We start from the raw sequence: 12,045 nt of genomic DNA on the forward strand, positions 1-12,045 counted from the left end.
CTTGCTTGCTGAATCCCTGGAAAGAAGCAAGTCTGTTCTGTTTTGCGAATAGTTGTGTTACAAGGACTTTGCTTAGTTTCAAGTCATTTGACTCCATAGCTGGATCCTGTGGTAGCTATGATGGTAACAAGCACCATATATTTTATTCCCCAAGATATACCAGGGTCCTGGCTGGCCCAGGCTGTATGGTTGCTGACCCCTGGTCCCAGGCTATCTGCTACAGCATTATATTAGCAAAAGGACCCTTGTGGTTCATTGTACAAGCACAATATTTCATAGGCATGTGCCCTTAGTATCTATAAACATCAATAAAAATCAAGACTTCAGAGATTAGAATTTTTGACTGGTTTATATCCTTTCCCACAGTTATTAGTCAGTTTTGTACCTGTTAGGTTGAGAGAGATGGGGATGGTACATTTTCATCAAGAATATAAACCATATTACAGTAACAAATATGTTTTTAAACAGCCAATATTCCTGTTTCTTTTCTTAAAAGCAAAAAAAATGTCACCAGAAAAACAGTAGTGAGCAATACACCTTCTCTTACCAGTTCTTGTATGGTTTTTGTGATTTTTACTGAAACTATTCTGAAATAAAGTAATTAGATGTGATAGCTAATCTGTGCTTTAAAAAAAAGCAAATATGTGATTGTTTTTAAAGAGCAAAGGACAAAGTTAAGTTTTTAATCAACAGGAAGCCACTTTTCAAGATTATTGCACTCAGATTATTGGTGCCATCTGCTACTAATTGTAAGTATATTTCATTAAATGATTATGAGTTCCTTTATGCTTCATGGGTCTCCATCTGTATACAGCTAGTTTTATTCAGCTGTTAATTTAAAATAATTGGTCTTTTACAATAGCACCCGGTCAAAAAGCATTTTTGCCCCCATTCTGTGCTTCTGCCAGTTTTGTGTTTTATTTTTTGCTGCATAATGCAGTTGTACTTGAGAGTTATTCAAAGCATAGAGCATTTTTTTAAAAATAAATAAAAAGGTAGTGTTTTACTTGCATTGGCTGTCTAAATTGTGAGTTACTCTGGTGACGTTTCCCCGCTTTAATTTCAGTTTTTCATTTGATATTTAAAGAGTCGCTCTTCAGGATGGTTGCAATTTAAAGGTAATATATTCCTCCTTTGACACAATAAAGAGTGAGCTGTTTCAACTGATCCTTTGCAGAATACATTTGAAGGTTAAGTAACTGCAGCTCTTGGTTAATCCAGGGTAATCTGCTCTTACTAAATGGACGCCTATGTTCACAGCCGTGGCACACAGAGGGAGTGCCTAGGAATAAAAGATTTTAGGTTTTGGGTATATCAATTGTCTTGGAAGGAAGTCATGTATCTGATTGCTGCTGTCTGCATTGTGATGAGCTTTTTGGAAGAAGTGGATAGTTTCTGTCCGTCTCAGTGCACTTGCATCTATCATGGAAGAGGGGATGACACTGGAACAAGGTAAGCTTTTCTTAAGAAAATGCTACTCAGTACAACCACAGGAAAGCAGCCGATGATATTTCAAAAAAAAACATCCAATGCTACTAGTGATTGGTGTAAATGCTACAGTGGTTCATGTGCTTAGCAAGTTATTTCTGTAGCAAATTAATATACCAGGGAAGAAATTAGAATTCCCCTCTCCCCGCTTTGCACTCTTATAGTAAGCTACGTGCATAGGCAGGGTATCTGGCTGCAAATTCTGATCTAATTGGATTGCAGTAAAGGGGGTTGAAACTGCAGGGGGGAAATGTCAATGCAAGCCTATACATGTCTACTCAGAAGTAAGCCCCACTATACTAATTGTGGCTTTACTGGTAAGAACTGTTTCCTTCATTGCTTGGGGCAAATGCCCCTAGAATCTACATCCTTCTGCAATGCCAGTATTTTGAAAACAGTTTTAAAGAACATCTAGTAAGTGCACATCACTTTTTTACAGTTATTCATTCAGTAGGGAAGATACTGATATCCAGGTCCAGAATTCTATGAGAGCAATAGTGCCCACGAATTTCAGCCTCGCTCCATTCCAAGCAGATAATTGGCGGAGTAGAGAAGGATGGTGCGCTGAGCCCAGAGAAGGTTCAGGGACTCGATTGTAGGCCAGAGACTATTTGTGCAACCCAGGCCCCATAGCCTGTTTCTTCGGTGGGGGGTGAGGACCTCAGCAACACCACTGGAGTGAGGCCAAGGTCTGGAAACCTCAACACAATTTGTAATGATAGATTCAAAACATGTTTTTTATTCTCAATTTGGAAAAGAAAACAATGTTCATTTAGTTGTATTGTACATTATTTTGGACAAACAAAGGACATAAAAGCAATACAAACGCCTGCAGTTTGTATTACATTGTTTGCTAAATGGTTGACTTCTAATTGATTTTATCTGTCTTTTTTTACCGTGAGTGGCTTTGAGACTTTTATTTGCTGAAAGTGACTAACAAATGTTAAGAACTGATGGAAATAATGGATGGTGCAGCATAAGGTAAAACACAAATGAAAGTCAAAATTCAACTGTCCATATTAAAATGAGATTTTTAATATGATAGGCTTAGTCTTTTTGGACCCTGCCTCAGCAGCTTCATGGAATTCATGAGAGGATGGTTATTTTCAGAACCTGCAAATAACATTTAGTTTATTTTTTTTGACATATTTTAGTTTTCTAAAGCCAGATATAGTGGTTAGCTAGAAAAGGGGGTTTGGCTTTAGCACTTGTGCAGTTCTTTTTTTCCTTGCACAAATATGCTGCAATCTTATGCAGGTTTACAGTGGGAGTAGATACGCTTTGGACTGCACCGCCTTATCTTCCCAAATGCCACCGAGTAGGGGAAGGGAGCAAAATGTCAGCTCAATTAGATGAAGTGGTTTTGAAAATGTTAGAAATTGTGCTTGAAGGTTCTTTGGCTCTGGTGCTCCACATTTACGGTTTCGATTTCACCATTTGTTCTTACATAATCCTATTGTGAACTCATTAGTGTTTCTCTGGTCGGAGATTCATGGAATTAGTGGTCAGTTAGAAAAGGGGTTGGTCGTTAGGAATTGTACAGTTCTTCTTTTCTTGCACAAATATGCTGCAATCTCACAGCAGCTTAATAAGAATAGTTAAATGTATGTTGTCAGCCATCTGGCGTTGTCCGTGCCTGTGTTCCTTCTTGAATCGTACTTAGTCTCTGCTTGTGGCCTCTGGCAGGTGATACCACAAACGGCAGATGAGACTGTTAGGCACAAGGCGCTGGGCCTTGTTGAAATCCTGAGTAATATGCTTATGGCCCCAGTAACTTGGTTTTCAAAACCAGTTTATTTTGGCTTTCTCTTAAAGGACACATAGCATGGCTGATTACATTTTATCATCATCATTATTATTAAGTGTATCATGCTGTTTTCCTGTGTGGTGTTTTAGGCTGCTGCTTTGAATGATCAAATTTTTATTGAAATATGATGTTAGGTTTTATTGTTGTTTAAAATGTAAGCTGCCTTGTGATGGCTTTTGCCCTGAAAGGCGGCCTAGGGATAGATATAAAATAAGAAATGAGGGGCTAAACCAGTTCCTAGACAGTACAATTGTACCCTCAGACGGCAGGTGAGGAGAGCATATGCTTAAGCAGAGGAGTAGATGTTACAGGTAGGTAGCCGTGTTGGTCTGACGTAGTTGAAAAAATTCCTTCCAGTAGCATCTTAGAGACCTCAAGAAGTATCTGAAGAAGTATGCATGCACATGAAAGCTCATACCTATGACAAACTTAGTTGGTCTCTAAGGTGCTACTGGAAGGATTTTTTTTATTTTTTGTTTCAGAGGAGTAGAGTGAGGGACGGTGTCATCTGCCCTCCTCTCAGCTCTGACTTTTTTTTTTTACACCTGAGGAGAATAGCTGATGCTCAAGTAAATCTGCCTGAAACATCAAGCCAGGTGAGTGTCTGAGACTGTTGTGCCCACCCAATTTTGGAGGAAGTGTGTCATGGGCACTTTGTATGTGTACCTCAGAAGGAGCACAACACCCGCTGAAGGCAATCAGGTTTGGTGTGAGACCAGTGGGGATGAAGACTTGTTGCCGCCATCTGTTTTCAGTCTCCGATTCTTGTCACCCCCAGCCAGTGTTGTTCAGAACCATGTGGGCTTCCTCTGGTGTGGGCTACACCCTCCTCTGCTCACTTAACATCAACCTGCAATGAAAGCGGGGACTTGACATGAGGGTTTGAAGGGCTTCCTCAACCTTGGCCCTCCAGATGTTTTTGGCCTACAACTCCCATGATCCCTAGCTAGCAGGACCAGTGGTCAGGGATGATGGGAATTGTAGTCTCAAAACATCTGGAGGGCCGATGTTGAGGAAGCCTGGGTTATCATGACCCCCTTTATACTGTGCTATTGACTGGGTTTGACCAAACTGCGGGAAGCAGTGGAAGACAGGAGGGCCTGGCGTGCTCTGGTCCATGGGGTCACGAAGAGTCGGACACGACTAAACAACAACAACATTGACTGGGTTAGGCTGCAATCCAAACCCTTGGCTAGCAGCAATGGGGCTTAACTGAGTGGTGTAGCCACTATCACACGCCAGGGCAGAAGATGGGTGAGGAAGAGGAAAAGGCCTGTCTGCAACACAGGCTGGCAAAATGAAAAGGCCCATCTTTGGCCCATTGCCATCATGTGACTCTGCTACAGCCCTATCGACACTATACATTTCAAGTAGTGTCATGCCACTTTAAACGGCCATGGCCTCCCTCAAAGAATCCTGAGAACTGTAGTTTGTTAGGAGACCCCTGTTCCCCTAAGAGAGCTATAATTCCCAGAGTTCCATGGGGTTGTTTGTTAAACTATTATGGGACTTGTATATGTGAGGGAAATAGGGTTTCTTGAAAACTTCCTTGAAAACAATTCATTATCGCTCTCTTTCTTTTTGTTTGACCTTAGGTCTGTGCTGTGCAATGATCCTGATATGTTTGAGATACCTGTAAACGTTCCAGTGGATACAGTGAAACTCCGGATAGAAAAGACTGTCATACGAAAGATCCCGACTGAAGCCTTCTACTACCTGGTGGATCTCAAATACCTGTGGCTTACCTACAACTCTATAGCAAACATCGACACGAGCAGCTTCTATAATTTAAAACTGTTGCATGAATTGCGCCTGGATGGGAATTTGCTGTCGAGTTTCCCTTGGGAATCTTTGGCTGAGATGCCTAACCTCCGAACACTTGACTTACACAACAACCTAATGACCAGTATTCCTGCTGAGGCCAGCAAATATCTGAGGAATCTCACTTACCTGGACATATCTAGCAACAAATTAACCTCTCTGCCATCAGACATTTTGGATATCTTGCTTCCTTTTTCTGAAACAGGATTGCCCAGAAACACAGAACCCAGGAATGCAGACTCCATAATACAGAGGGTCATATTAGGTAAGCTGGCGGATATTGTTAAATTCCTTCTTTGAACTGTGCCAGCTGGCGCGAATCTTGAATGAGTCCCTGGGCCATTGAAAAATAGTTCTGGCCATACATTTCTTTCACTGCTGTTTCCCTAAATTCTACTTTGGCATTTTAGCATGAAAGGAATGTGAGAACAGCAAGATCTGGAACTTGGTTAAAATAGGTTGATCAATGCTCTAGTGTGTTGATTGGAGCACCCACAATTCCTATGGTCCACTTTCCTGACTAGTGGGGAGCAGTGCCACTGCTTGTGTGCCTTGTGAGCTTTTAATGTGCTGACCAGAACCCACTACAGATGTGCATTACTGTGACATGTTTGCTTTAAGCGTCTTAAAGGAACTGACCTGACAAAAAGTTCCATTCATGATCCGGGGCGGGGCGGGGGGCATACACAAAGTCATTGGCTTTGGTATTACAACCACACATGTGGGTTCTGCAACAAAATGTAGCAGTGTCACATGATTGTGCCCAGGATACCCTTTCCCAGGATATTCCATTCAATTCCCAACCCCAGTTTTCTGTTTGCTTCAAGAGGCAGTCAGTATTCCATGCGCATTGAGCTCCTCACAGAGCAGCTATGGAGTGGGCTCCCTAAGGTAGTTTTCCACCCCTCTAAAGATTGTACTTTTGCACATGTGTTCTACAAACATGCCTATTAATATGGGGACAACTCTTGAGGTGTTTCACGATGCCTGCTGTTACATCTCTCCTGTGCAGTGATGGGCTGTTCAAGTAACACATACAAATATGTGCCAGGTCAAATATGCACCACTGTCCACATTCAGAGAATGAGTTTGCTAACTTTATATGCTATATAGCAGTGTTTCCTAATCCTGCAAGAATTGCATACCCCTGTTGAGAGTTTAGTCTTACCTGAATACCCCTTCTAGGACAAATATAATTTCGGGGGAAGTATTAATAATACGATTCATCTATGATAAAGTAAAATAAAAATATTCTGCTGCACACCCCTTAAGAACCTTTCATGTATCCCCAGGGATGCATGCACTACGCTTTGGGAAACACGGTTTTTTGGGTTGTCCAAATTCCAAAGTTATCCTTGCAGTTGACTTTGCTAGACAACTTAGGTAGTACAAATCACTGTTCAGCAGAGGGTGCTGTTCCTTTTATAGTTGGAACTGAGCACCAGTTTCTGAATGCCCCACTTTGAAGGTTATGCTGTACCCATGACTTTTGAATCACTTCTCATTTCTCCTGCGGCTTGATTCTTCTCTCGCACTATATTCTCATAAATCATTGCTGCTGATCCTGATTCAATATCAGGTGCCTCCTCAGAAATCATCTTGTTTTGCATGCAGATTTGGCGGTGCCAAAAGCCAACAAAACAAAACTCCCGCATCTCCAATTCTAAAATAAAACTCACTATTGGAAATTCTGGGAGCCATTTAAGGTTCCTTGCACTGTTTCTGCACAAGGAAGCTGGTGTACAACTGCCCTGAGTTAGGGATTCATTTATTGAAATAGCTGCAATAGAGATTCATGCCTAGAATATTGCTTTTGTCTCTGCTTTCCCCCAACCTTCTTTCTTTCTCTTGTTCGGTAGTGCCTATTCTTTCTGAATTTCTCTGCTGGGCCCTTTAGCAATGTTCAGGTCTGCACGGGTTTAAATATATTTACTGGTGCCTTCTACTCTAATGATAGCATCAAAGTTTGGAATTAAGTGAACATAGGAAGCTGCCTTCTACTGAGTCAGACCATTGGTCCATCTCACTCAGTATCGTCTACACTGACTGGCAGCAGCTCTCCAGGATGTCGGGCAAGGTTCTCTCCTGAGATGACATGGATTAAACTGGAGACCACCTGCATGCAAAGAAGAGGCTTTAGGTAGCACTTAGCTATTACGCTTCCTAAAGGGCTTGTAAGGACAAACTCAAGAGTTTGCAATTCCTGTTGTACTACTGACAGATACATGTGAGTGTGAGGAAAAGGGGGAGCAGGCAGCAAAATGAGGCACACAGATTGGTGAGGGACATTGATTGGTTAATGAGATGTATCTGGACTCATTCTTGTTTCATTGGAGTGTAATGTGGTTCAAATTTTGGAGTGGGCTAAAAGGAGAAAGTACAATGGGAAGATATTTCAAAATATTTCAAGCAGTTGGCCCATTGCTACCTGTCCTCTTTACTTCCACGACTTCCACCTTGACAGAAACATTTCAGGGTGTGGAGAAGGGATAGGGAGGGAGGGATGGAGGGAGGGAGATGTCCTCATCTTATAGTGCTGGGAGAGACCACTGATCCTAGAGAGTCACTGTCAGTCATTGCAGGCAGTACTGAATTAGATGGATCAAAGGCCTGGCTTGGTATAACTTAAGCTTTTTTCCCTATGTTGTCAGACATAACTTCAGCTGCTTAAAGAATGAGAAGCAGGATGAGGCTGAAACAACAGCACCAGATAGACTGGCACTGCAGGCTTATTGCTAAGACATTGCCTCTAATGTCTAGTGGAGGCAAATGGGGCACCACCCACCCACCTAAGCCTTGAGTCCTCAAAGCCCACTTTCCTACTGACAACCACTCCAGAGCCTGGCACTGCCTGTTGGCTTCCTCCTCCCGAGTCTCAAAGTTGACCCTGTAGAAACTCCGGAGGGAGGAGGATGGGGACAAAGCTAGAATTAGCTTGCTCTGCCTTTCATTGTCTCTACCTACTGTTGGGCTCCCTGCCTTTTGTCCCAGCTGTGCAATGGTCTGACTCAGTATAAGGCAGCTTCCTATGCTCCTATCCCTGCCAAGAACTTGCACACATAACTGATGTCTGCAGAAAACAGGCTTCGCTTCACCTCTTCTGCCCATTAGCCTCCTGCATTGGCTGTGTAAGCAAGTTGCCCGCAGAAGCTGGCGGTTGCTATTTTCCTCATGCTTGTGGATCTCTGGAAGGCATTCAGCTGGCCACTATAGAAAACCAGACCCTCTGCCACTGAGCTATGGCCCTTCCCTGTCATTTCTTATGAAATACTGTGTTTCTTCCAAGCTAGCTTTGATCTGAATTGAGAAAAAGAATGGCCTAGCTGTGTTTTAAGCCAGCAATATGTACACTGGCTGGATGCAGAATAAATGGGGGTATGTACACAGCCCTAGTCTAACTGCTGAGTTGCATTGCTAGCAAGACTATGAGCATACTGTTCTTCTGTTTTCAGGCTTGCAGGACAACCCATGGTATTGTGACTGTCGGATTTCCAAGCTAATTGAATTTTCCAAAATTGTGGATACCGCCATTTTGCTTCTGGACCCTTTTGTGGCTTGCAGTGGTCCTGAGAGCCTGGCTGGGATTTTGTTCCAAAGAGCAGAGCTGGAACAGTGCTTGAAACCATCCGTCATGACTTCGGCTACAAAGATCACCTCGCCCCTGGGAAGCAACGTCCTTCTGCGCTGTGATGCAACTGGCTATCCCACCCCACAACTCACCTGGGTTAGATCAGACAATGTGCCAGTGAACTATACAGGTATTGAGTCTCAAGCAAAAGGGAGACTAGAGGTCGTTTTACCTTGAGTTGACAGTGACCTGTGAGATCACTGAGAACCAATATAGGGGTGTAGTCATCAAGAGTGCTGGGCTGGAGTTATCAAAGTTCAAATGCCACTCAGCCATGAAGCTCACTAGGTAGTCTTGGCCAGCCACTATAGCCCTCTTCATGCATTACTCATGCGTAGAGAGCAAGTGTGGTGAAATGGATGGCAGGGATATGAATGACACTTCTCCTGCTGCTCTCTCCTTCCTTATGTTGAACACCACCCCAGTCCCCAAGCGGTGTGAAATTCCAGGGGTCCAGGCACTTACCCAGGGTCTGTTTATCCTTCTAGAAATGTATTAGATCTTTTGTATTGGATGCTGCTGGTCTGAGAGGCAGAACAAGAAATCAGTTTTTACAATAGCTTAAGGTTACCAGATTTTTATCAATGAATCCAGGGACACTTTTCAGCTTCAATGGATTTTGTCAGGGGACTGATTTGTGAATCCGAGGACTGTCCCCGGGAAACTGGGACGTCTGGTAACCTTACGATAGATCATTGTACAGCATGTAGGGCTGACTTGGATCCTGTGCCATTCAACCAGTTTCACATACCTGAAACAGATTTATAGCCCACCCTTGCATATATTTGTTTAGAATCAAGTCCTACAGAGTCCAGTGGGTTTTGGATTAAAATAGGCTGTACTGCAGGAGAAATGTTTCTTCTAAGATGGTGTCTGATTAATTAGACTTAAAGGTTTTTAACTGGTTGACCTTAATCAACCGATTGATCTTAATCAGTGAAATGTTGCAGCCCTATGAAAAAAGTTCCTTCTCATTTGAAATGTATGTTGTAACACCACAAAAAAGCACACTAAGGTAGTATGAATGCTGCTGCTTCGTATTCAGGTTATCATACTCACCTGCATTGAATTGTTTTCCAGTTATTCAAGAAAGTCCCGGTGAAGGTGTAAGATGGTCCATCATCAGCTTGACAGGCATTTCCTACAAGGATGCAGGCGACTACAGATGCAAGGCCAAAAATTTGGCTGGAATGTCCGAAGCTGCTGTTACAGTCACTGTTGTTGGTGTTGTCACCACAACTGTTTCTCCGCAAAAGTACGGGAAAAAGACTGGAGCAGAGCAGCAAAACACCACCCAGGAAGTGGTCAAACAAGAATCCTTGAATACAACCACCGCTTCTCCTTCAACATTGCCTACGAGCACTTCTCCTCCTACAACAACAACAGTGGCTACCAGTGAAAGGCCTACAACTGACAGAAGCAGTGACAAAAAACCACCCAAGTCGATGCCAGATGGAAGAAAGAACTCCAAATCAATTACAAATGGAGGCAAGAAACAACCAGGTGATGTTAGCAAGAAGGATGACGGGACATCCCTCAGCGCAGCAGCAGGAGCTGAAAAAAATGGTGCAGTAAAAAACCTAAGAGTAATTCCTGAAACTGACGACAGGGTGACCTTAACGTGGAAAACTGCCAATGTCACAAGCAACTCTTCTTTGACTGTGTTGTACTCAAAGTATGGGGAGAAAGACATGCTGCCCCTGAGCAGAGACCCCTCGAAAAACAAAGTCACCATAGATGGTTTAGAACCCAGCACACAATATATGGCCTGTGTTGTTCCCAAAGGGACCCCACCTACGAAGGACCAGTGCATCATTTTCTCCACTGATGGAATTACCGTGGAACGTGATTATCCGATTCCCATTTTGCTGGTGGCTGGTGGGGTGGCCTGTGCCGTTGTCTTACCGCTGATATTTTTCTTACTGTATAAAGTCTTAATGCTTCACAGGAAACCCAAACCCGTCAGGGAAGATGACCTTGAAAAAGAGACTTACGTCAAATTTGAAACCCTTTCCCTCAAACCGCGTTCCGTGGTGGCAGGTGGGGAGCTTTGGGCTCGGCGGAACACCGATGACTCAGAAAGACTACTGCTGTGTTCTAGGTCAAGTATGGATTCTCAGATGACCTTCAAAAGTGAAGGGTCAAGGTCAGAGTACCTCTGTTGACTCTGGGTGTTCTGCGGACCATCTGAAGATCCCTACTGGGGAATAGGGGAGTGACTGCAGCCTTGTTTCAGATGCTGGATCAGTGCCAGTTATAAAATGCGAGGATTAAGGACAGCAGCATTGAATAGAAATCAGAATCGTCTTTGGTGGGACATATGGGGGGGGGAATGCCTCTTTGAAAAGTGACATTTTTGAACTTTTGTATTGTTTTTGAAGCATTCTGCCTGTTTATATTCTGTCTTTTTATCAAATTGCTCTTGTTCAAATGAAAGATTTTGTGTTAAACATGTACCACCAGCCTGTCCATTGCTATCTATGTTTCTTGTTTTTTATATAAACTAACTTTAGATTAATAGGTATTAAAAACACATTTTTCATGTGCAGTTAAAATGTTAGGTTTCTATGCTTGGACATTTGACAGATACAAGGGCCACAATCCAGCACAACTCATTGAAATAAGTGTGGGTTCGTTGGTTTAATTCTGCTTTTTGAACTGAGGGTGAGATGTCTGGTGATAAAAACGTGGTTTGTGTTGTGGAACACAGTTGAACATTAAATAATGGCATGTTTTGATATGCAGTTTGATGTGCAGGTTGGATCCAGACTAAGTGACCTACTTAGGTCCCATTCATTTCAAAGGAATGGGAGGATAACAACTAACTTACTGTGGATCCAACCCGTTGTTGTTTAGTCATTTAGTTGTGTCCGACTCTTCGTGACCCCCTGGACCATAGCACGCCAGGCACTCCTGTCTTGCACTGCCTCCCACAGTTTGGTCAAACTCATGTTCGTAGCTTCGAGAACACTGTCCAACCATCTCGTCCTCTGTCGTCCCCTTCTCCTAGTGCCCTCAATCTTTCCCAACATCAGGGTCTTTTCCAAGGATTCTTCTCTTCTCATGAGGTGGCCACGATCTGTCCTTCTAGGGAGCACTCAGGATCCAACCCACTTAGCCAAAATTCATGGCTTTTTTTTTTCTTGTGAGAAATTATGCATCAGCTGCATATGATGGATACATTTGGGAAAAGTTTTATCTGCATTCTGAATTTAAGGAAAGGATGAATACATAGAATTTTGTAAGATACAAGTGTTTTGTTATACAGAAGTGTATAAAGCCTCCCCAAAATAGGGCTCTC

General features: G+C 42.9%; 1 protein-coding gene across 1 annotated transcript; it reads left to right on the forward strand.

Moving 5' to 3' along the window:
* Positions 1-1,312: 1,312 nt before the first annotated feature.
* Positions 1,313-10,909, forward strand: LRIT3 (leucine rich repeat, Ig-like and transmembrane domains 3). The gene is made up of 4 exons (XM_035111998.2): positions 1,313-1,452; positions 4,891-5,381; positions 8,569-8,874; positions 9,825-10,909. Exons 1-4 carry the CDS (start codon positions 1,337-1,339, stop codon positions 10,907-10,909), a joined length of 1,998 nt encoding a protein of 665 aa, XP_034967889.2. The 5' UTR covers positions 1,313-1,336.
* The last annotated feature ends 1,136 nt before the right edge of the window (positions 10,910-12,045 follow it).

Source organism: Zootoca vivipara, chromosome 9, assembly GCF_963506605.1.
Source record: "Zootoca vivipara chromosome 9, rZooViv1.1, whole genome shotgun sequence".
Lineage (NCBI taxonomy): Eukaryota > Metazoa > Chordata > Lepidosauria > Squamata > Lacertidae > Zootoca > Zootoca vivipara.

Bases quoted from the DNA above. Each gene is read 5' to 3' on its own strand.
- LRIT3 (XM_035111998.2), top strand. From the start codon at position 1,337: ATGTATCTGATTGCTGCTGTCTGCATTGTGATGAGCTTTTTGGAAGAA. The intron at 1,453-4,890 runs GTAAGCTTTTCT...GTTTGACCTTAG, and splicing joins GGGGATGACACTGGAACAAG to GTCTGTGCTGTGCAATGATC. The intron at 8,875-9,824 runs GTATTGAGTCTC...ATTGTTTTCCAG, and splicing joins TGTGCCAGTGAACTATACAG to TTATTCAAGAAAGTCCCGGT.